At 35.6% G+C, this 25567-nt stretch overlaps 2 protein-coding genes across 5 annotated transcripts; one reads left to right on the top strand and one right to left on the bottom strand.

Annotated features, from left to right (window-relative positions):
* Positions 1 to 77: 77 nt before the first annotated feature.
* Positions 78 to 25567, bottom strand: LOC149923274 (bcl-2-related ovarian killer protein homolog B-like). Of its 4 annotated transcripts, none has more exons than XR_016477364.1 (3): positions 24493 to 25567; positions 18294 to 18533; positions 78 to 259 (listed from the first exon to the last, which is right to left on the bottom strand). XR_016477364.1 is itself a non-coding variant. In XM_090163748.1 (2 exons), exons 1-2 carry the CDS (start codon positions 25216 to 25218, stop codon positions 20001 to 20003), a joined length of 870 nt encoding a protein of 289 aa, XP_090019874.1. In that variant the 5' UTR covers positions 25219 to 25567; the 3' UTR covers positions 19836 to 20000. The 4 variants fall into 4 exon arrangements, 2 of the variants coding, with proteins under 2 accessions (XP_090019874.1, XP_090019875.1); XR_016477365.1 differs by lacking the exon at positions 78 to 259 and adding an exon at positions 10110 to 10124; XM_090163748.1 differs by lacking the exons at positions 78 to 259; positions 18294 to 18533 and adding an exon at positions 19836 to 20144.
* On the top strand, positions 6559 to 18621 carry LOC149923275 (glutamate receptor-like). The gene is made up of 5 exons (XM_090163747.1): positions 6559 to 6729; positions 9107 to 9251; positions 9432 to 9649; positions 17341 to 17624; positions 18322 to 18621. Exons 1-5 carry the CDS (start codon positions 6661 to 6663, stop codon positions 18545 to 18547), a joined length of 942 nt encoding a protein of 313 aa, XP_090019873.1. The 5' UTR covers positions 6559 to 6660; the 3' UTR covers positions 18548 to 18621.

The following is a 25567-nucleotide window of genomic DNA, read 5'->3' on the forward strand; positions in this document are numbered from 1 at the left end:
TATCCAGAGAAGGGTGACTTTTTCTTGAATGAAAAATCAATTTAATTATCATACGAGTAAATAAAATATAAGATTCATCCCAATATTTGTAATTGATTGATTTTCGGAAAGTATATTATATCTTCGATGTGTTCGTGTTCATTTGAGAATTAGGACCGCGAGTGAGTGGACGTCTTGGCTTTCAAAGTGTTGGTCTCCAAATATTAGTATGATTAACTTCAATGGATATCTCCAAGGACAGTTTCTGAGACTAGCAATTCTACCGGTAAATAAAACAATTTTTAGGTTAAAGATGGTGCCATAGCTTCAGGACTATAATACTCTTTTCATAAAGAGTGAAGTTTAATAAGTGAAATTGCCGGAATTATTTATTGAATGCAACTCTTAAATCTAAGCCATTGGTTATTTTATTATTTAGCAAAGAGTTTTTAATATAAAAAGAGCTTTATAATTCCGAAAGTCTCATTTAACTGAAACCCTCCATTTTTTAGGAAAATATTCGGTCCAATGGGCCTATAACATTAATTAAAATTTAATTTAACAATGCACGCAAATTATTAATCAATTCCCAGGGAAAGAGATACGTTAATTGTTTGTCTGTAAAAACGAACAGAAACAACAGCCCTGACCAAGTTTATGTCATGATTGTGTTTTTTAGTTGCCGCCATTCTTGAAGGTGTCGTCAGATGGGAACACCACCAGGGAAGGCTTCTGGCCGTACCTCTGCAAAGTCTTGGCGGACAAGTACAATTTCACGTAAGCTCTTTCAATAATTAGTCTTCATTGGAAAATGTTACAAAATCGAGAGTTTGAATATACGCTAACGCGTTAGACCCTTTTCAGACAAGGCTTATAAACCAAAGCTAATTTTTAGTCCAAAATATGTATGAAAAATTATCTTTAAAATTGCTGAAATCCCTAACAAATCTATGCAACCTCACGCTAGCTGTCCGAGTTCCGTCGGAGTTTTGTCGCATTTTATATGGGGCCTCCTTGTGCGTCGTCGGCAACACATTTCGCCGTTTGGTAGCTACATGTAAGTTGAGGTGCGTGCATATCGCCAACTCTTGGGTTTAAACATCGTCTTACGCAGTTTGGGTTTCGTACTCTGGGCGGAGCCGAAGCAGCTTCCCACGCTGCCCACCGCTTTGTCAACCATCCCCATCAAGATCAAAAGGTTCTGCTAAAAATTGATTTTTTAAATGCCTTCAACATGATCCGCCGCGACCGCCTCCTTGAACGCGTTCACGAGGACCTTCGGGAATTGTATTGGTTTTTTGAGTCAATGCTAGAAAGGCCCGTCACATCTTAACTTTGCCTTCTCGTGCAAAATGTAGCATACAGTATGCAATCCGAGTTCAACACATGGTACCTGGATAATTCATCTTTGGGTGATCTTCCTAATGTCGTCTTGAACGATCTACACGATCTGCAGGAGCATTCGTCCGACATTGGGCTTGAGGTAAACCCGTCGAAATGCGAGCTCTTAATTCTGAACTTTCGGTTTTCGCAAAAATATTTGATAAATCATTCTATGTGCGGTTACAAAGTTTTGTAAAAAAGCAGTATGGATAACTGTAGTGTTGAATATGCTTTAGACAAGTAAACAAAGGCATCATAGATGCGATAGATAATAGTAATATTGCTATGGCTGTCTTTATCGATTCAAAAAGCTTTTGATTTTATAAATCACGGTCTACTTCTTTATAAATTAAATCTCATGGGTATTCGTGGAATTACCTTGTACTGGCTGAAGAGTTATTTAAGAAATAGAAACATTCAAACTTAAGTAAATATAAACTATTCTTCTGAAAAGGAAGTTAAGTAAGGAGTCCCTCAGGGCTCAATACTATCGCCTCTGCTATTTAATCTATTTATTAATGATTTAGCCCTTCTTGACCATATGATAACTTAACTTTATATGCAGATGACACTGTACCTAGATTCGAACACAAATTTCGAAACTCTTTATGCAAATACCAATACTAAATAAAACTATATTAATGATTGGGTCAAGTATACTCTACTAAAAACAAAGATAAAACGAAATATATGCTATTCAAAACGAGAAATAAACCTATTGTTGACAGATATAATCTGAATATTGATGGTAATATTTTACTGAAAGTACCAGAAGCGAAATATCTTGGGCTTATATTTGATGAATTCCTAACTTGTAATGCTCATATAAATTATATTGCCAATAAATTATTTTATAGTATTTATATCATGAGATGAAACTGTGAATTATTTAATTTTACAATACTTAGAAAACTTTATTTGGCATTTGTGTACACCCATATTTCTTATTGTATATTCATTTGGGGAAACACCTCAGTCCATAACATAAATAGATTGTTTGTTCTCCAGAAAAAAGCTGTTAGGATTATAAACAATGCTCCTTATCTAGCTCATACCGAGTATATTTAAAAAAAAACTAAAACTGTTGAAAATTTATGAAATATATACTTATAGTATGCTGATGTTTATTTATAAATCGATTAATAACCCCATTTTTAATGTTTTTGTTAATTATAAGGGTAATAATTACGATCCAAGGCAAAAACCAATTTTGGAGGGTACTCACCCACATACTAACATAAAACTTAATTCTATCTTTTAAAAGGGTATAAATTTGTTTAATACGTTAAATTTAACCGAAGCTTCTAGTATCAATAAGTTTAAAGGAAAATTCCAGGTCGGGTAAAACTTGGGTCTATTTGAAAGATCATGTTTAAATATAGTCAAATATATCAGTCGTAAAATTGTATCTTTTTTTAATGACGAGAAATTAATTTTTAAACGAGCGAAATTTACCGCCAAGCGAGCTGCCTTTTTCTTTCGCCTTCCCTCCGCAGACCGCACGCGGAGCAAGCGCGCGCAGGGAACAGAGCGATGTTATAGCGCGAACAGAGCGTGATTAAAGTCCTTAAACGTCACCGCGAAACGAAATGGCAGATCGCTTGGCGGTAAATTTCGCTCGTTTAAAAATTAATTTTTCGTCATTAAAAAAAGATACAATTTTACGACTGATATTTTTGAGTATATTTAAACATGATCTTTCAAATAGACCCAAGTTTTACCCAAACTGGACTTTTCCTTTAAAATAATTGTTCGGGAGTCCAATTGTAAAGATTAACAAATTATTGTTGGTGTTAACTATAATCTTGGGAATTGAAATTTTTTAGAGCATTAATTTTTTGTAAATTATTTTTCTTCTCCCATATAATGTCTGCGTGCAGCTTAAAAGTCCCCTAATGACTTCGCCGATACTTCTTCTAGTAGGAATGTAATCAACTAACTAATAAATTATGTTATTACTATTAAACCAGGCGGCTTTAACGACCAGCACTTTCGATATATGTTCGCCGCGGCAGCTTCTGGAAGGAAAATTATCGCGCGACCTAATTACGCGCTTCTTGGTGCGCCCCTGTCTACTGAAGCTTTTTCCTCTTGCATAGCAAGTAAGTCGAGAAAATCTCAGCCCATCACGGTTTCTTCCTCCTCAAAACCTCCTTGGCCATTCCGAAGGTGTCGTATCTTCTGCGCAGCGCTCCTGTGTGGATTTGTGAAGATGACCTAGGGTCTTTCGACGAAACTCTTCGAAAGTCACTTTAGAACGTAACCAATAAGCTTATGTATGAAGCTTCTTGGGAACCGTCCTCTCTCCCCGTAGCCAAAGGCGGCTTAGGAATACGTCATGCTTCAAAACTATAGCTCTCCCAGCGTTTTTGTCGTCCACTTCCAGCGTCGCTGATTTGGTGAAAAGTATCCTCCCGGTCTATGTTTCTTCTTCTCCTGACCCGGATTTTAGCGATGCACTTCGTCACTGGGAAATTTTGACGAAGGCGGCTTTGCCTTCTCCAGACCATTGGAGTCATCAAAGAGTATGGGATTCCCCTATTATTGAAAAAACAGTGAAGCATCTTTCAGATGGCGGGTCAAGTGATCGCGATAAAGCTCGGCTTCTCTCGGTTGGCTCCAAGGAATCCGGTTCATGGCTAAACGCGCTTCCGTCGACTTCCCTCGGTGCCCACCTAGACGATGATTCCTTTCGGGTTGCGATTGGCCTCCGTTTGGGTGCCCGCATCTGTGTGCCTCACACACGCAATTGTGGCACCTAAGTCGACTCCTACGGGACACACGGCTTAAGCTGCAAAAAGAGTTTCGGTTGGCTTTCCCGGCATGGCGCCGTTAATGACATCCTAAAACGCGCTCTGGTTTCAGCCGATGTTCCATCCGTTCTGGAGCCTCCAGGTCTATCCCGTGACGACGGAAAGCAACCATTGGTGTGGGACTGACCCTTTGGCTCCGTCGTATTTGGCGTCTTCTTCTACAGCCCGTGTCGGGCTTGAAAACAGATATCTGTTTAAAGCGGTGGCGGGAGAATGTCTCGGATCTTTCGGCCGCCATAGTTTTGCTTTGGTCCATACCATTGATCGTCGTATTCGGGAAGCAACCGGAAAACCACGTCCCGCGGAATATTTGGCTCAACGCATCGCTGCCCGGCACCTCCCTTGGGCAATATCTCTATTGCCTAAACGGTACTTTTTTTTACAGTATATTCCTTTTTGTAATTTGTTCATGAAATAAAAGGAATATTACATTCATACATACATACTTCTCTGAAAAAAATGTTAGTGCCTTTGGATTTTAAAATTAAATATTTGGTTCACAGTGAACCAAAGATTCTTATCAATACCGTTGGCCATGGCCGCCATTTTGGGGGCAAATGTTTTGGTCTATAGGAAAAAGCATTTGTCATCTCGTGTCACGTGATACTAGTATTACTTTATTCTTAGAACTTTTTACGATGCTCTAGATTAAGTTTGTCTTATTAAAAAACCTCATCGAATAATAATCTAATATATCGACGAAATTTCATTAACTTAATGACCTCCTGTATAATAACAATATTTTAAATGTTAACAGAAATTTTATTTAGAAAATTTACTTCAATCATAAATTTAACTTGGTTTTATATTATAAAATATCCCGTAGATACGCTCGGTTTATAACGCGCATTGCCCCGAGGAAAAATTGAACACCGTTGGAGGGTTGCGACTACATGTAGCACTGCCACAGATAACCACTAGCGTCCCTACACTAACTATGACTTTAAGGTCTCCGCTAGTATCTTTGATATGCGGAAACTGAAAAACTCGGAAGAACATCCGTTTACAGACAGGGAGATAATTTGCAAACTTAACGCAGAAAGGGCTGCTCCGAGTTTTTCACCCAGTGCCACAAGCTGGGATCGAACCCGAGCCCTCTAACTGCGAGGCGAAAATGCTACCCACTTCGTCACCCTGAAAATAATTGGGGTGTATTGTATTTCAGGTTTAGCATTGTACTTCCGAAAGATGGAGAGTTTGGAAGACCAAAATCGCGAAAGGCATGGACTGGACTCGTTGGCATGGCTTTAAAAAATGTAAGTGAAATGTTCAATTCAAATGTGAGAATTGTCTAATATATCTCTTCGAGATAAGTATCCATCTACCACATGAAAATGGTACATGTACCTTCACTACCTTGGCAGGATCAAGAGGAGTCTTAAATTTTTATTGAACGTGAATTTTACGCCAAAACGAGGATGCGGACACCACATCACTGCTTAAAATTTACATATTTAGTACTCCACTTAGCAGTATAAATTGAAGAAATTACAATTCATAGGGATATTTCACGATTTATAAACCATATTTTCCTTATCTATAATTCATTAGCAGGTTAAGAAAGGCAAAATATCAAGAACATGTGGCGGATAAATTCTATCACGAATTTCCGGTAAATCTTCGGCGGGAATCTCGAATTTGGCCTTTTACGGTTGAATTTCTAAGTATATACTTGGCGCGTTATAAAATATTGCATTATATTTCAAAGTTATAATTAATTAATTAACATAGATCAGATCTAAAAGCCGTTGTAATAATGTATTTTTAGTAGTACAAGCGAGGCATACCTAAAAAAGAACCGTTTGGCGAATCCAGGGTAAGTATAGAACAGGTTATGCCGAGATTTAATCTACATTAAATTTTTAAAGATCACTTTGAAATTTACGCAATAGACATTTCTTAAATGAATTATTATAACACGCGTAGGAACCATCAGGAATTCCACGGAAAATAGGCGAAATTCGAAATTCCCGCCGATGATAAACCGGAAATTTGTGCTAAGATCTTTCCGCCAAATGTACTATAGATAATTTCTGAGCCTGCAACTTAGTATAGATTAAAAAGTAAATACGTATTGCGCCACGAACTAATTTTCGCCTTCGACTCTATGCGAGTGGGTTACTCTATGGTGTAAAATTTCAGTTTCAGAACAGGTAAAAGTCCGGAACTAAATTGTACACTTCAATTCGTAGTACAAAGTAAACAATTTTAGTACCAGAACCGGTGAAAAGTATTGGGAATCCACACGGAAACTAACTGTGTACATTTGAATTATATATCAGTAGCTTGAGCGCCTAGTGCCTAGGATGGAGCATGTTTCAATACTTTTGATGGCCAAATTTCCTTTATTTTTACTGAACGTCTATTACTGTGTTCCATTTAATCGAAACAGGAAACGGACGTAATAATTGGACCCCTGACTCGAACATACCAGCGCTTCAAGACACTCCCATTCGGAGCAACGTACACGCCCATTTCCTTGGTGATGCTCAGTGGCGGAGCACCCACGCGTCCTCAGGGCGTTTTCAGCTTCTTCAGGACATTCGAAGGAACGGTGAGTAATTGATAACGAACGGACAAATGATAATAATAATAATAATAATCAGCTAGGCTAATACCCAAGGCACCACCTTAGGCCTAAGTCATCAAGTGACTTTTGAAGCCATAATTTCAGGTGGCCGGGTTACAATGCGTGGGAGGGTGGTGGCAAGCCCTGCATGCCACGAAATCGAGCCAACAGCTTCCTACACTAACTATTACCGTTAACCTCGACAAGTTTTTATGAAAGGGGAAACCGAAGAACTCGAGGGAAACCCCTTAAACCAGTGGGGAGAGAGTATTAAATCGGAAAAAATAATCTGAAACTAGAAGAAGATGAAAATTTTAATTCTATTGTATGGCGAAGGCTGCGAAAAATTATTAAACACCTGTTTTGTACAACTTTGAATAGCGACTAGCCTAAACCAAATCCAGTCCGTAGCCATGGCAACTCAGTACGCGTGTTGTAGCTCGTGAAAGTAGCGTGCGCTACTAAAGATTGTTTTGCGTCCTCCGCTGGGTTATACGAATTAAAATAAAATGGAGCTGAATTTATTTATAGATTGAAACATTTAAGCGTATTAGCTATTTACTAAAGTTACCAATGGCCACCTCCGATATGAAAAATCCGTTAGAAAATACCCAATTCAATAAAAATACTCTACCCAAACCCAATTATGCAAAAACTATATATTTTTAGTTAATAGTTTTCGAAATGTTCGAGCAGAGTGTATATAAAATGTGTATAGATGAAACTATCTTGGTGAAATAACCTCTTTCTCTAACTCATAAAGATAAAAACAAAATATTTTAAACAGCGAGTCGTTTTTAGGCTACCCGGCGTTTTGGCGGCGGGGTCTCACCTCAAGTAATGACCATTGACGGATTAATTACCACCCGGCCCTTTCGACCCCTCTGACCGTGTTCCATTTATAAGCTCGTCTCGGGCCCCCTACCGTACGAGGATGGTGGCAGATAATATTAATAATAATAATTAAGGCTTCTTCTAAGAAGGGATATCCACTTCAGCTCATAGCTGATTTTCAAGAGGGTCCCTTTAAACTGCGTCGGTGGGTGGTGGCATGCCAACCGAGTTTATTGGGAATGGCATGTGCTTTTTATATTATTGTTCAACTTATATAAAGGGAATACGGTGATAGCTGATATTTCCTCTTTAAATATGTGGTTATTAGAAAGCTTCTTTACTTTCTAAATATTTTATTGAAATTGTATAAAAATCTAGAAAGAAAGAGTTTCTTGTGGATCCCTTGTCTACAGATACAATCATTGACGAATTCCTGTTGGTTCGAAGGAGCTAACACAAGCCTTATCTACTGGGCTAATATCGCATTTATTTTATGTTATGAAAATAACAGTTCTTCGTCGTCGTTTTCTTCAACATCCACTTCATTGACGTCTCGTTCTTCATCGGCGTCTTGTTTTTCAACTTCCAATTCATCGGCGTCTTGTTCTTCAACTTCCAATTCATCGGCGTCTTGTTCTTCAACTTCAAATTCATCGGCGTCTTGTACTTCAACTTCCAATTCATCGGCGTCTTGTTCTTCAACTTCCAATTCATCGGCGTCTTGTTCTTCAACTTCCTTTCTTCGTCATCCTTTGCGTCAACGTTTTCTTCTTTATCCTCTTGTTATTCGATTTGATTTTGTCAAATCTTGTTGTGATTTGATTTTGTCAAATCTTGTTGTGATTTGATTTTGTCAAATCTTGTTGTGATTTGATTTTGTCAAATCTTGTTGTGATTTGATTTTGTCAAATCTTGTTGTGATTTGATTTTGTCAAATCTTGTTGTGATTTGATTTTGTCAAATCTTGTTGTGATTTGATTTTGTCAAATCTTGTTGTGATTTGATTTTGTCAAATCTTGATGTGATTTGATTTTTTTGAACTATGGGTGTAATAACAAATCATCAAGTCACATGGTGGGGGGCGCCCTCCCATTGCCGTGAACCGCGCTTGGTGCTGGGCCGCCCACGTCAAGGGTGTATCCGCTATCCGCCCCTAAATTTTATCTAGGAGATACAAATATAAATCGTATTTGACAATAAAATGAATAAAACCAAAATAGAAATTGATATCCTCTGGAATCTTGTTTTCTCAGGACTAAAATAAGGAAAGATTTTGTGAACTTGTAGAGGTTAACGGTAATAATTAGTGTAGGGAGCTGTTGGTTCACGTCGCGCGAAGGGCTTGTCACCACCCTCCTACACATTGTAGCCCGGCCACCTGTTTAAAGCATTATAAGTCGCTAGATGACTCTAAGGTGGTGCCTTGGGTATTAGCCTAGCTGATTAACGATTAACGACCACCGTAAATATTTTTCTCTGTTATCGGACCAAATGAAATGAATATACGGTTCTGTTTGGCTTTTTATAGCTCTGGGTGTCGTTTCTGACAAGTGCCATCATTGCCATTGTGTGTTTGGCACTTGTAGACCATTATCAGAATACCAAGAAGGCATCAATTGCTAAGAGAATTTATTCATACTTCTGGGATATATACGGAACCTTATTTTGCGAATGTATGTGCTGGAAGCGAGTTTCGGCTCTAATAAAAATAGTTTCAAAAGAGCTGAGAAAACCCACAAAAGAGCAGCAGATTGCAAACGTTTGTTTCCAAGGCTATTATAGGGTCACGAATGGAGTCGATACTTGCTTCAAAAATAAACCTTCCAAAAATTCGTACAATTTTTTATTTGCAGCAATGTCATCGGATGTGTCACGAGGATCGTCCCAGTTGATCATGGCTAGTTGGTGGTTGGTCATCCTCGTCCTGATGAACTCTTTCACGGGTCAAATGAAAGCCGCCATGACAGTCCTAACGGAGGTCGATCGGCTGAACACCCTAGATGATCTGCTGGCTAGGCCAACCTTACCAGTATTTGTCGCGAAAGGTTCTTGGGTAGAACTGTTTTTCATGGTAAGAAAATGGCATTTACTGATTTTATTGCCGACCAGTTATTACCTTGAATAATATGGCCTCGTTAAAAAGGAATACCACCTCAGTTAAATGCATAAGCAAGAATCGATTTACGCCAGGATGAACCTGGGACTATAGTTTCGGTGATATGCAGTTATGCAGAAGCCTCGCCCTAATTCATTGTTGATCTTGATATTAGGTCTAGAGGCGCCATCTCTTGAACGGAACACGATAAATTTATCATAAATATTTTTATATTTATAATTATAATTTTATCATCTTTATAAATTTGATATAAAATATAATAATTGTTTATTAATTAAAGTTATAATTTAATTTATATTTATTTATTAATTATTTCGTAATTTTTTACTTATAATACAATTTTATTAATTATTAGGCCGTGTCTATTTTGGCCTGTTTTTCGGGCTTCAACTTTTTTCAGGCGGCGGACGTAAGACATATCGATGTGGAACTAAAAATGAGATAAATTAGCTAAGAAAAAAGATAAACGACTTCACCACTAAAGTGGTTCGAACTTGTCGGAAAATTAGCAGCTCGTGTTAGGACCAAGTTTCAAAACATTTAGTGATAAATTGTAATTTTTAGTTAAATTTTAAATTTTTCAAAAAAATAAAAAAATATTTATAAATGAGACACCACTGAATAAGAAATTGTTTTTAGTAACATTTTTACCACTCTTTAGAAATCCGCAATTATTGAAATTTTTAGAAACAAAATAAAAAAATTGTTTCGTGCAAAATTGATACCAAACATGTTTCATATACTTTTACCACTCTTTATATGTATCTATAAAAATGTTAGTGATAAATTGTAATTTTTAGTTAAATTTTAAATTTTTCAAAAAAAATTTAATATTTATAAATGAGACACCACTGAATTAAAAATATTTTTAGCATCTTTTTTACCACTCTATAGATATCCACTATAAATTTTATAAAAAAAATATGGGGTCACCCTTAAAAAAAACAAATGATTGAAATTTAAAAAATAAAAAAATAAAAAATAAATTTCGGGCGAAATTGATACCAAACATGTTTCATATACGTTTACCATCCTAACTTTAGCAGGGACCGATGAAAGTGAAAAATATTTATAAATAAAATAATTTATTTTTCATTTATTATCTGCCTAAAATAATGACCAATACATTTTATAATCTTTTTCACTAGCTTTTCAACATCTATGACTTTATATTACATAATACGTTCAGCGGGAGCCGAATACAGCTAAAAAATGTTTCATGATTTCAAATTCTTTAAAAAAAAGTTAATTTTTCAATTTGGGATAACACCAAATAAATAATTTTTTTCACATTTTTATCACTCTTTTCAAGAATGTATTTATTTATACTCAGGGAGAATGAATATGTCGAGATTATTTTTAGCGTTTCTCCAATACCACCCGTTGGGCCCCCCGGTATGCTCCTCCCCTTTAATAAAATCAAATAATACTGCAATCTCATTGGTTCTTAAAAATTACGTTTTTCGACGCGATTAACGCTGGTGCGAGGACGCAAAAAATAAGATCGCCTCCTTTTTTCGTCCCCCCCCCCCCTTAGCGTGACGGGGGTTAGGGCCTCAACGTGTCCGTCGTTAGTCTCGACATATTCATTCTCCCTGAGTATAAATAAATACATTCTTGCTCTTATCAAAACCATTAATATTTTTTTTCTAAAATATAACCCTTTAAAATAACTAAGGCGATTTTATAATTTTTAGTTTCACTCTTTTCACTCGATAAAATTAAAAATATATATATATATATATATATATATATCATTTTCCTACCAAAATGTAGCTAAATTCTTTTGCATTGCATTGTCACAACCTCGAACTTGTAAGGAAATAAATATTTACTAGACTAATCACGCATTCGTTAAAAAGCCTAGATTTTAAATGTCCAATTTTTAGGGGTGTGCAAATACCTTTTTCTGGGGACCAAATCAAATATCAAATATTTTTTTTAAGATCATCAAATACCAAATCAAATATTTGAAAAGTCAAATAATTTGGTCAAATAGTATTTGGTTAAAAATATTTGATCAAATACCAAATATTATTCAAATATCAAATACTAGATCAAATATCAAATAATTTGGTTTTCAAATAGTGTCAAATAGTTGTCTACAACCAGTTTCAATTTTAATAAGTAAAATAACTTAACCTCCATTTCATTTATATTTAACAATAAGTCAATTACTCAATGAAACTATCTTAATTATCATTAATCAATTAATCATCAAACTATTCAGTTTAACTATTTATAATTATAGATATTAAAATTACGATCCATGGTTTTAAATTTTAAGTAATATAAATTAAAAAGACAGATACTTTATTACCAAGTCATAAAAAAGGTAGCTTTCGGCCCAAATGATAACAATACTAGCACCTACAATATTTACAATTACATCGCTGACAATAAAAAATAATATCATCCCTTTTTTATATATTTTTTTTATACAACCTATTTATAGTTTGTTAATTATAAAGTGATTCCAATGTAATATCCAATAACTACTTTTATAGGTTTAATTTCCTCCAACCAAATATGTTAACCGTGCCTTTATCTAGATTTATAAGTATTAAGTGACAATTAAGTCTAATAGAAATGGAATTTTAAATTGTTTCTTACCATTAGTGTAAGTTGCTCAAGTCTTAATCTTGAACTTTTCTAATTAACTTAAGTCTCAAACTATTTAAATAAAAGCATTTATTAATGCCGGTTTAACATAAATAAATTTAAATAATAATAAATCTAACTAAAACAATAGACTAACTAGTAGTAAAGAACCAAGTTTCTTTTACACTGGTCCAGCTTATAATGCTTCTTACTTTGTGTTTTAGTTTCGCTTTCATATTTCCATTGTTCAGCCAATGGCCAAAGCGCACGAGCTTTAAAATTTTTGGCGGGAAAACCCAGACAACTTCTAGCGGTTAATTGATTATTTGACTAATTTATCTAATATTTGAAATCAACAAATTCTATTTGAAGACGCCAAATTATTTGATTTTGGAACTATTTGACCAAATACCAAACTATTTGATATTACCAAATACTTTTTATAGCTATTTTCAAATATCAAATTATTTGGTCAAGAAATAAAATATTTGACAAATAGTTTTAAACACTATTTGATTTGGCAAACCGGTTATTTGATTTGGTATTTGGTCCAAATAATTTGGTTGTACCAAATATTTTGCACACCCCTACCAATTTTGCTTTCGTCGTGTATCCAACTTTAGGTAGAGAAACGGTCATTTTACGATAGTTAATGCTACTTCATTGCTACTAAACCAGTGAAAAGTAAACAATTAGGAACTAAAATTTCTTAAGTCGTTACTACTTTGACTAATATCGGTTAATAGTTAATTAGTAAGCGAGTTATTTTAAAGTATTTCTATTAGCTCAAACTATTCTTAAAATCAAAATAATCTAGGCAGTCTATTGAGAAAAGGTATTCATACACGACGGTGAAATTGTAAGCATATTTTAAAGGGTTCATATTTTAGAAGAAAAATATTAATGGTTTTCATAAGAGTGATAAAAATGTGACAAAAAAATTATTTATTTGGTGTTATCTAAAAATAGAAAAATTAACGTTTTTTTTTAAAGAATTTGAAATCATGAAACATTTTTTAGCTGTATTCGGCTCCCGCTGAACGTATTATGTAATATAAAGTCATAGATGTAGAAAAGCTAGTGAAAAAGATTATAAAATGTATTGGTCATTATTTTAGGCAGAAAATAAATAAAAAATAAATTATTTTATTTCTAAATATTTTTTCACTTTCATCGGTCCCTGCTAAAGTTAGAGTGGTAAATGTATATGAAACATGTTTGGTATCAATTTCGCCCGAAATTTATTTTTTTATTTTTTTAAATTTCAATAATTTGTTTTTTTTAAGGGTGACCCCATATTTTTTTTATAAAATTTATAGTGGATATCTATAGAGTGGTAAAAAAGGTGCTAAAAATATTTTTAATTCAGTGGTGTCTCATTTATAAATATTTAAATTTTTTTGAAAAATTTAAAATGTAACTAAAAATTACAATTTATCACTAACATTTTTATACATACATATAAAGAGTGGTAAAAGTATATGAAACATGTTTGGTATCAATTTTGCACGAAACAATTTTTTTAATTTGTTTCTAAAAATTTCAATAATTTTTTTAAGGTTGACCCCATATTTAAAAAAATATTGTGGATTTCTAAAGAGTGGTAAAAAGGTTACTAAAAACAATTTTTTATTCAGTGGTGTCTCATTTATAAATATTTTTTATTTTTTTAAAAATTTAAAATTTAACTAAAAATTACAATTTATCACTAAAATTTTTATACATACATATAAAGAGTGGTAAAAGTATATGAAACATGTTTGGTATCAATTTTGCACGAAACAATTTTTTTAATTTTTGTTTAAAATTTCAATAATTTTTTTAAGGTTGACCCCATATTTTTAAAAAAAAATTATTGTGGATTTCTAAAGAGTGGTAAAAAGGTTACAAAAAACAATTTTTTATTCAGTGGTGTCTCAATTAAAAATATTTAAAAAAAATATTAAAATTTTAAAAGTTATCTAAAAATTACAATTTATCACTAAATGTTTTGAAATTTTGTACATTTTGTGCGTGTGAAAAAACTCTTTCGAATGATACCCTAATTATTCAAATCAGCAGCGTAGATGTTGAGAAAATCGCGAAAAACTAAATAACCCATTTTTGAGATTGCGCCCCCTGGTGTTGAGATAGGAAAACAAAAATTTCCAAAATTTGGCCATGCTCGATAGGGAACTGAATGACACCAACAACAACAGATTTCAGGAGAGGGCACTTTTTACATGCTTATCCCGCTATGCTCTTTAGAAGTTTTTATTTGAGACAGTTGCCATTATTAATAGGGACAAGGCAGTTGGGGGAGGTAGAACGTCACTACGCTCTATCTCACACTCCTGCAAATCCACCCACTGGGGGAAAAGCGCGCGAAATTAGCTATAACGGTACGATGTCGTGACGTTTCCCTCCCTCAAAATGGCGTCAAGTGCCTTGTCCCTATACTTTAGATTCCGTTCACTAGATGACGGCATCTGACTATTAAAAAAATAAATAAAACAATAGACGCTTCATTAAAACATCTTCAAGGAAATCGCCAAAGAGTAATATTTCCGAGAACCAAGACCAGAAAGTTACTGAACGGTATGCAAAACTGTTTCCTTTTAATAAGGTAGCTTTTTTGACATTTTAAAACTTAGCAAAAACACGACGTTCTGTTTACAGGTGAAAGTGTCCATTATTCCAAGAAGCAGTAACTTGCAGGTCCTAGCTCTAGGATATATAACTTCTTGGTGATTTCCTCGAAGATTTAGACGCCTATTGTTAAATCTACATGGACATGAAAACTGTTCCGGTTCCAAGTTCTTCCTTGTGTTCCTGACGTTAAATAGTCTTCCCTCAGTTGTTACGCGATGGAACACGCTGATTTTCATCGCCGAGTTTTGAGCGAAATTCTTTTTTAAATTTCAATATACATGTACACCTTTTCGATTGAACGAAAGTAGGTTAAAATATGAACAGCAAATACCTGTATTTATGGTTATCAACTGATTTTGTAGTAGTACAGGAAATGTTGTAAGAATTACAAGTAATTTTATTTACCAGTTAGAACGCACATTTCCGAAAATGTTTCATGAATCAAGTCAAACAAACTCCTGTTTCTTGATTGGTGTGATTACGTAAAACTCAGAAAGGCACCGACCATCTTAGCCTCAGATGGTAGAAAGGGTAATGATATAATTCGATATTCATGGTTATTCATGGTTGAAATGAATACATTCATGCAGGGAATATGTATTTCCCAAATTATGGTTTGTGAGGGCGGGCTGCGACTTTCAAATAAAATTTCAGACGCGCTTGCACTCCTTCGGTAATAGTTAGTGTAGGGAGCTGTTGGCTCGATCTCGTGGCATGCAGGGCTTGCCACCACCCTCCTACGCATTGTAACCCGGCCACCTGAATTAATGGCTTCAAAAGTCGCTTGACGACTTAGGCCTAAGGTGGTGCCTTGGGTATTAGCCTAGCTGATTATTATTATTCATTTACAATAGGCGTTTTACCCAAGTTTACGCAGTGAGTCACTTAAAACCTAAATTGTTTTGAATCAAGCTTAGAAGGAACCTTTGTGATGAAGTGGGATACGCGATGAAACAATGCCACATAGACAATAAACTTGACTAAATGATTCATTTTAAATATGCGATTAACTAGCGATTGTAAACTATCGCTAGAGTTTGCTTGCCTCCGAAAACCTTTAGCAGACGCTATTCTTGTTGTGCCTGAGTTTAAGCATTGTTACTGCTTATTAACATGGCGAGTTTACCAAGAGATCTTAGTGAGCTGGTGGGTTTACAGGTTTAAAAACACGGGCGTTTAGAAATAGAGGTGCTGGCGCCATCTAGAGTTATAATCAAAACATAACAATTCTCAAATTTGAGCATGGCAGACACTAGACCCTATAGGCACTACGTCGGAATTGCGTGGCACCGCTGCCAAACCTATACTCAGGGCTGGCACTAGGATTTTCGGGCCCCAGGTAATTTTTACTCCAAAATTTGTTTTTTTTTTTGGAAATAGTCAGATAGTTTTAATTAGGCACTTTTACCCCGCTTACCCCCTAACACCGGCCCTGCCTATACTCGTTTCGGTCGCGTCGCGATTTCATTTTTTGAATAACCTTAGAATTTTTCCCAAAATCAAATGTACATGAAAGTCTTATTCACGAACATAATTTCTTTGAACAAACAAGAATGTAAGCTTTTTTCCCCTAAAAAATTAAATCAGTTCCTAACGTCTTTCGGTGGGCTTAAAGCACAAGCCTGTTACCATTATCCTTTCCCTTCTCACTCGTTCTAGGGGAAAATTTAACCGTGGTGATCGTCTCATCATTGTCATATCATTAACGACAAATACATTCTTAAACACATTATAAAAAAAGCCATTTTCCTAAATATTTCGAAAGATTATTTTCCCTTTGACACAAAAAGATAATTTGGGTAATATTTCTTGTTAATTTAACTTCCGCCAAAAGTCAGGAAACAACCCATGTGTTTATAATCGCTTTTGTTTGCTTGTTAATTATTTCAAGTCAAGCTAGGCCTAAGGTCATTTCAAACTCTTTTAGAATCAAATCTAACAATTTCTTTGACAGAAAAGTTGTGAACGCGTTTTCCTTAAAGTTAATCAACCTTGATTTTATGAGTATCTCGGATTGACTGAATTGGATTTCGGAAAATATTCATTTTATAATACTTTTACTTATTGGTCCGTCGCGAAGAATGGAGGTACTTACAAAATCCATGGCCAAGGTTACAAGTATCATGCTTTTTGTTCGGTCTAAATTCTACAATTTAATAATTAACGCTGTACATTTTTATCATCAGTCTATAATTATCTACCACAAGTTAATATTTTAGAAACAGTCTTGGCCCTAACAAAGACGACCAGGCTAAGAGCACGTATTATAAATTATTATTTAGTTGAAGTCCACCAAGATGAGAAGTCATTCTTGAAATGGCTCTTACGCCGTTAGTTAAAATTTAACACACGACAATGAGACACTAAGGTGAAACCTAATCAGAAACTTTTACTAAACACCCGAAATTTCGTAGACATCCAAGACCGCGTCGTATCGAAGTGTCTGGGACCAATCGGACCAAACTAATGGCCTCGTTGATGCCGAGACGCTGATGTCGAACGAAAGTTTCGCGAAGGTGAAAGCGGGGCAAGCCGTCTTGTTCTGGGAAGAGTCGAGCACCGTCTTCAAGACGACTTTGATTCCTCGGACCTTTCCCGGAAAGTTCCATTTCAGCAGCGAAAAGTTCCTTATTCTCGACTCTGCCCTGGCTTTTCGCAAAGGATTGGACCAGGACGTCATCGACACCTTAAATCACGGGTGAGGTTATGGGATGGTTATTTACATCAGTTCTGAGATTTCCAAACAGGGTAGCTGCTAGTGTAGCCTTTGACGTCACTTTACTCCAATTCTGTCCTTCTGAATAGTTCGCGTTGGTGCCGGGGTAATACAGATTTCCATAAAAGAGCAAGATTTAACCTGGTCTAGATTAAAGGGATCCCTCACTCACAACAGGGGAAAGCATAGGGGTCACAAAAAAACTGGTCTTGAAGCACACTGCCAGTCTGGATTTTATGTTACCCCTATGCCTCCCCCTGTTGTGAGTGATGGATCCTCGATTTTTAAGCAGACAACTATTACTTTACAGACGACCAAATCCTATTACTTATTTTTATTCTCGTTTTTTACGAGGAGAAGAAAGTGGAGCCCAAATAGCCTGGGCACTTGGGCAATATATTAATTTGTAAAGTAAATAATTCCCGTGGAACAGGGAAATAGTGCGGTTTTGAAAAGTATCCACTTAGGATAATCACCCCAAGTTTGCTGAACGGCTGACATCATACTAATAATTTTAGCATATATTTTCGAGATAAACATTTTGAAGGTCAAGATCACCGTTTTCAAGGTCGAGGTTTATTAAAGAACACCATTTGGACACGACTGATCTAGAACCTCGTGTAGTATAAAAAAAATTACTCTATTACTTACACTTTTTATTGATTGGTTTTCTTTAAAGCGTGACTTGGCTGAGGAACAGTGGGATAATAGAGAAATGGAAAGCCGAAATTTCTCAGTACTGGAAACTGGAGGGTGAAGAGGGCAGCCACGAGAGCTCCATCACCATCCACGAGTTCCGCTCCTTCATGCTGCTGTGGCTCATCTCCTTCTCGCCCAGTATCCTCGCCTTCTTTCTGGAGATATTGTACTTCTACTCGACGACTTTCATTTCTAAAGATGTTTAAGAAATTATTTATTGATATTACACTTTCTGTCGTCTTTAGTGGAAACTATTAGCTACACTTTTAGCAAATAAACTAATGGACTCGACTAATAAGCCAAAACCCCATTCTTCAAATTACATTGCCCATCAGCGCACCAATCGAGAGAATCGCGAAACCTTTCCACCCAAAGTCAAACCAAGTGCGTTAAAATGTTAGACGAACAAAGATATTATACCCAAGGCACTTCGCTTATTATATCGCGCACTTATTTTTATATTAGTCCAGCAGTTTATTTGTCCAAGGCTCCACAAACTTTACTTTCCACCACAACGAAAACTCACTAGGTGAGGTCTTTTCTTGGATTTCGGAGTAGGGTAAGAAGATATTCCTTACGACGTCATTTTCCTACGATTCTGTGGTGGCGAATATTTTGAGTCGGGGTAAAAACGTTTTCCAAAATGGCTGTCGGTGGCTATTCTGTGGCATAATTTCTGGATAAGCCGACGTTAAAAGGAGTACACTTTTTGGCCGAGAAGAGGCGGGAAAAATCCACCTATTATTATCCCAAAGTGTAGCACCGAGAAATTGGAAAGTATTCATTCGTGCTTACGCTTTTTGAACTGTGGCTCGCACTTATCAAAAAAAATCTTCACTGACTCGTTTCTAAACAATAATTTAACTGCTTCAAAAAACCCAAATTATAATTAAAGTGGTTAACTTTCATTTCTGATAAATTTTAACTACTTACCTAATTTCTAATAGAGAGTAGACCAACATAAAAGTTAAGCCTAATCTATATCTAAACTGAAATTTCGGGAAATCAAACAGTTCACATTTTTAGGGAGAACTACTGTAAAAATACCCTAGAAAATGTGGACTACACTTCCCGAGACATTGAATAGCCCAGAGTAGTAGATAAAGGCTCACTTATTATTTCCATTGCACTTGAATTCTTCAAAATAATTTTCACGTAAATAGTACCCATGTAGTGCTTAAAATAATTCTTATAATTTTCACGTAAATAGTACCCATGTAGTGCTTAAAATAATTCTTATAATTTTCACGTAAATAGTACCCATGTAGTGCTTAAAATAATTCTTATAATTTTCACGTAAATAGTACCCATGTAGTGCTTAAAATAATTCTTATAATTTTCACGTAAATAGTACCCATGTTGTGCTTAAAATAATTCTTATAATTTTCACGTAAATAGTACCCATGTAGTGCTAGTTCAATAGTTCATTAGTTATAACGTATTAAAGCTAAGGAAGCAGTATTTGAGCAAAAATTATATTTTACTGGAGAAAGTACATTTTATTATACACCTTAATTTACTTCTGATATCAAACCATCACGATATTTTTTTTACAAAAAAAAGATATAGATGTCTGATATACATGCTGTCTAAAATATCTCAACACAAAATCCACGTGGACATATTTGATGTTTGTTGATATCACGGTGCAGATAAAGATCATCGAGTCATGAGAAGAAAAAGCAGGCCCACTTTGAGGCCTGCTCGAATGAAGAACTCTATGGCCCCACCATATTGGTTACATTTAACTACCAAACGCCATCTGTAGAGCACCAATGCAACCGCTCCAAAAGCAAGCGTTAACTGAAAATGAAACAAAATTTTCGGACACAAATAGTTGGCAGTTATTAAAATTATATTTTATTACAAAATTTAAACAAACATCACGATAAGTCAATTGTATTCCATAATAAACACGGCAAAAATTAGTATAATGATAGTTAAAATTAGCAATACAGTCTGAGCAAATTTGTAGGGCTCCTTCTTGTAAAACAGTTCAGTGAATGACACCTACGAAAATGTCAAAATCTGGTTCAGTGGCACACTCCGGATTTAACTAGGGGTCAGATATGCCGGAAGGAACTGTGTAAAAACCCAATTGGAAAGGACCTTTTAGCACCCCTACTGGGTGGACTACGAACCTCGTTTTCAATTCCTCCAATAATTATGATTCAACCATACTAAAGCATGTTGTACACTATTTCGAAATTAACTTTTCAATTTAATTTATTGACATCTACCATCAGAACAGAAAAGGCTTGGTATGTAAATTTATTTCATCTCGTTTCTTCAGAAATTAAATAGTAAACGATTTCGAAACCTTGAAGTAAAAACAAAAACAATGTGTCGTATTCATTGAGTTGGGAATATTCATCTAGAGGTCCAATCAAAACGTCGGATTTCAGTATTTCGCGAAACAAGTTTTTTAAAAATAAGAATACGGCCGTCTGCTCCCAAATGACGAGAAAACTTTGTCATTCTACCCGTGGCGCCGTCTATCTCTCAATGGTTCGTTCAAATAAGACGCGTTTTCAAAAAGATTTTTCTTTCAAAAATAACGGATGGCGCCACGGGTCATATGATAACGTTTTCTCGTCATTTTAGAGGAGACGGCACATTCGTAATTTTCAAAAACTTGTTTGGCGGGGAGCAGATTTGATTGGATCTCTAGATTAATATTCCAAACTTAATGGTCGTATTCCGTTTAACTACAGAGATATGGTGAGAAATCAACTCCAGCGGCACCTAGTTTGTTCGAAATTAACTAAAATTTTGCGTTGTTTCTTCATTCCCTGTATTAATTACTTTTTAAAGCAACCCAGTCAGTCCCCTTGGGTTATTTGTTAATGATTTAGTAGACAGCAGTGCCTACAGTCCTGAAATGAAGGCCACAGCGCCTTATGTCTAAATGCATCTGAACCAACCGCATAATAAAAATACAAAATATGACAAGGTGGGAAAAATCTGTTTATCAATGTTGCACTCATAGTGTAACCCACTCGCATAGAGTGGAAAGTCCTATAGAAGCGCATGAAACTGGTTTTCGAGGCGTGAATAAACATATTCCGAAGAGCGATGGTGTTGTTTTTACATTTTTTTAGAGTCCAGATATTGCACATTACCTTTAGGCCAACTTGTTTATTTTACGCCTTGAAAACCATATGTTGCGTACGAAAAGTGTTCACAAGTTTCGCTGATAGACTTCCACTCTATGTGAGTGGTTTACTCTATGATTGCACTCTTGCTTAATTTGAAAAAAGAATGGTGCCTTGTCAAGTTGCAAAAAAATCTTAAAATATCGCGAACTTAATGGTTTTTTTAAAACACGGTTGATTTAAATATTTTATTTTTGCTTTCAAGGTAGTTTGAGGACGATATCCACAAAAATAAACTTAAAAATTAAAAATAAACCGTTTTTAGTTAAATTATTGCATGGATTCAATCATATCTCTTTCATACGAGAGAAGGCTCAAGGCAGCTTTAAAAGGGTGAGATTTTCTGGTCAAAACGAAAAAGCTAAATTTATCATAAGTAACGTAATTACTCATGTGTAATATCATAAGTAACCTAATATCTCATGTGTAATACCATAAGTAACCTAATTTCTCATGTGTAATAACATAAGTAACCTAATTGCTCATGTGTAATACCATAAGTAACCTATTTTATCATAAGTAATACCATAAGTAACCTAATTTCTCATGTGTAATAACATAAGTAACCTAATTGCTCATGTGTAATATCATAAGTAACCTAATTGATCTAGTGTAATAACATAAGTAACCTAATTTATCATGTTTAATAACATAAGTAACCTAATTGATCATGTGCAATACCATAAGTAACCTAATTTATCTTGTGTAATACCATAAGTAACCTAATTGCTGATAAATATACCATAAGTAACCTAATTGCTGATAAATATAAAATAAGTAACCTAATTGCTGATAAATATACCATAAGTAACCTAATTGCTGATGAATATACCATAAGTAACCTAATTGCTCATAAGTATACCATAAAAGTATTTTGATTAATGAAAAAAACACGTGATCAACTTAATAGACAGGAAACGGAATTTAGGTCATCTGATTGTAAGCACACGTGGAGTACCTCGCGCTCTCTGGCTTTGAAAATTTATAGATTAGCGTGACTCGTGATCACGAGATTTCGTTTCCATGGTAACCTTTTCAATAGCGCGAGTAATGTTAGATTCTCATAATTACAGTCCATTAATTGTATGTTCCGTGTGAAATACGGTCTTACTGAAATTGTTTCTATGAAAATGTATTATTTCGCAAAGCACTCTTCTGTTCTTGGGAAACTCGCATTATGAAAAATCAATGGGAGCCTGCGAAGGTTCATGTGTCAAACGAATAAAATAGTGTTGTAAGTCGGAAAATTTCCCGCTCGGAAAATTTTCCGGAAAATTACCGAGGCCTTTTTTCCGGAAACTTTTCCGTATTTTTCCGAAAAATATTAAAAACGTTTTCATTCCATGATTCGTCTAATATATTGTTTGCAAACTTAAATAAAGCGGCATTTTCACCTCATTTTTTCTAATCTAAAAGTAAAACTAAACCTATAGACTAGTTTAAACTGGTTGAAATGTAACACTATTATTGTTTTGTAGTAAAATTACTGATATTAGTCATTTTAAATCGATAAAAAGTTTAAAACATTAAAAACCCTTGAAAAGTAATTTATGTTTAGATTTTTTATTTTTCCGATTTGCGGAAAATTTTCCGCAATTCGGAAAATTTTCTGGAAATTTTTCCGCATTTTATTTTTCCGGAAAATTAACAACCCTAGAATAAAACGAGCAAGATCTTGAAAGAGATGTGTAGTGGATAAAGCTCTAGGCTTCAGATATTTAAACTATGGCACATCATCAGGAATCCATTATGCTACTTGGAATGAATATCTCCCCACCCCATATCCCCTGAGGTATTTTGTGGCGGAACATTCTGGGTGGGGCCAAAAACCCTTATACCGCGATAAATGACGTAATATAAGGTCACGAAAAGGCCTCGCGTTTGATTGGTTATTACAAATATACCGGTATTTGTAAATTTAACCCATGGTTTTTATTAGTCATCTGCTAGTTTTCAAAATCGATAAAAATGGCAGAACCCGTCGGATTAGTTGATTTAGACGTTTTTCCGGTATTAGAATCCGCGATAGATGAGTCATTAAACTAATTCATGGTTTCGAAAAGACAGTATTTTGTGACCAAGCTTTGAAAGAAAAGAGCAATAATAATTGTCCGTAAAGATCAAGTCTATACCATAGGGCTTGGCACAAAGTGTTAAAATTATTAGATCTTTCCTTGCAGGAACTGAATAGTCTTTAAAGCGTCGGGAATATTAAAAGTATGTTGACTTAAGAAACAACTTTCTCAATTAATACTGTTTTCAACTATTTTTTAAGTTCTTTAATAACTTTTTTCTTATTCATATTTTGGACAATCAGTAACCTTCAACTCTGCCAAAGACCCTAAATAACAAGCAGATGACAGAGCAAACGACACATTAGTCACGTGGTTTTATGGGAGGAGGAGCTAACACTCTCGGCTTATAAGCTCCGGCTGTTATGTTTCGCCACAACGGAATCAGAGCCGTTATTCATTCCAAGTAGCGTTATGGATTCCTGTTATCATATATATTCCATAAATAACATTAAAACAATGAGAATGACCCTTTCTATTGTTTTAGGCCAAAATTTCTGTCGCTTAGCTACGGTTTGGACTTGCAACCGAACTGAGTAGTATAATATGGTCCTGGGGGGCAGTTTATTATTATTTGGGAACATTTAGCTCAGTAGCCAGGATTTTGGTTCGGGGGGGGGGGGGGGGGGTTGGACCACAACTGAAGCAAATGAAACACAAGCATTCATTTCGGGGGCGGTGTAGACGTGCCCCATATTTCCCCTGGCTACACCTCTGAATTTGCCCAACTAAACCTTGGTTGAGCAATAGCTTTAAAAATAAGTTCCATGATCCTTTTTTTATTGTCATACTTTTAGATATTATGTTACTTATGATATTTATGATTATTCTTGTTGATCTAAGTTCGCAATTAACAGAAAACAGTGCTGCCTCTGTCCGCTGTAGTTCTATAGGTGTCTTAGTTCTATAACTAAACAGTATTACCCATCCTCCTTGTTGTGCGATCCACTGCGCCAAGTTCAGTTCGACGAAACTCCCCAAGGATTCGATTAAGGAGTTCAAGAATTCCGCCTTGCCCATTTTAATGCAGTCTTTGGCCAGTGCGCCAGCGATAACGTACATGGCGACAATTCTTCCCCACGTTATGTCATTCCTGAACAATTCGCGGCATATCGTCTGCATCAAATATTCGACGCCGTCTGCTGTTGTGATTTCTTTCAGACCGACATTCTTGAAAACACTGTCGTACAGTTTGGGTTCGATTCGCTCCAATTCGGCGCCAAAAAGACGCATTTCGGACGTACCGGGCGGGATGTTATCCACCGTGTTATTCTGAAGGACGCTCTTAAGCCTTTGCAGTCCCAATTTCTTCCTCGAAAAGACGCAAGTCTTTAACTTCGTCCTCAAATACAAACGGCACAGCGTTTTAGATTGGTCCACGATTTCTTTGTACTGACTGGAACGGTTGAATTTGGTCCACGAACCAATTTTGTTCCCCAATTTCGCTTTCATCGTCGACAAACTGTTGTTGCTGTTTTTGCGGCGTTCGTTGGCGACAGAATCCCCGCGAACCGTCTGCATCGACTCCGCGTAATCCGACAACGATTCCCGAAGAAGCAGAGGTGGCATACTCATGTTTCGGTTTCGGAAGACGCGTGGCAACAGGTGCTGTTGAGGCACGTTGTTGTTAGTAACCTTATTGTTCGTCATTTTATTTCTATAATTGATCGCTTCAAAGGACGCTCACTAAACTGCTGCGTGATTTGACAAATTCAAATATTTTTCTGGTTTATTAGACAGCTCGCGATACGATAATCTAAAATACTTCGAAAAGCTTCCGAGTCATTCACGAACTCGTTATTAACGCGTATTATCCAGATACGCGATTGTCACGCGCGGGGTTGAAGATCTGAGCAAACAATTGAGTTTTCCCGGGAATTTAATTATTACGCAGCCAAGTGATAATGTATTTCAAGTACAAAGTGTAGCCCGAGTTCATTGAAGCTCTGGTACGCGCGCAGGAAGTATTATATGTACAGGCGTACGTCTACCGCTTTAT

Source organism: Leiobunum rupestre, chromosome 11, assembly GCF_980474605.1.
Source record: "Leiobunum rupestre chromosome 11, qqLeiRupe1.1.hap1, whole genome shotgun sequence".
NCBI lineage: Eukaryota > Metazoa > Arthropoda > Arachnida > Opiliones > Sclerosomatidae > Leiobunum > Leiobunum rupestre.

What these genes read in the sequence shown, in the direction of transcription:
- LOC149923275 (XM_090163747.1), top strand. Translation starts at nt 6,661, where the DNA reads ATGCTCAGTGGCGGAGCACCCACGCGTCCTCAGGGCGTTTTCAGCTTC. An exon ending in CGGAACCTTATTTTGCGAAT is followed by an intron (nt 9,252 to 9,431) that starts GTATGTGCTGGA and finishes TTTTATTTGCAG; the next exon opens with CAATGTCATCGGATGTGTCA. An exon ending in GGGTAGAACTGTTTTTCATG is followed by an intron (nt 9,650 to 17,340) that starts GTAAGAAAATGG and finishes GAAATTTCGTAG; the next exon opens with ACATCCAAGACCGCGTCGTA.
- LOC149923274 (XM_090163748.1), bottom strand. Translation starts at nt 25,218, where the DNA reads ATGACGAACAATAAGGTTACTAACAACAACGTGCCTCAACAGCACCTG. An exon ending in TCGCACAACAAGGAGGATGG is followed by an intron (nt 20,145 to 24,492) that starts GTAATACTGTTT and finishes TTTCATTTTCAG; the next exon opens with TTAACGCTTGCTTTTGGAGC.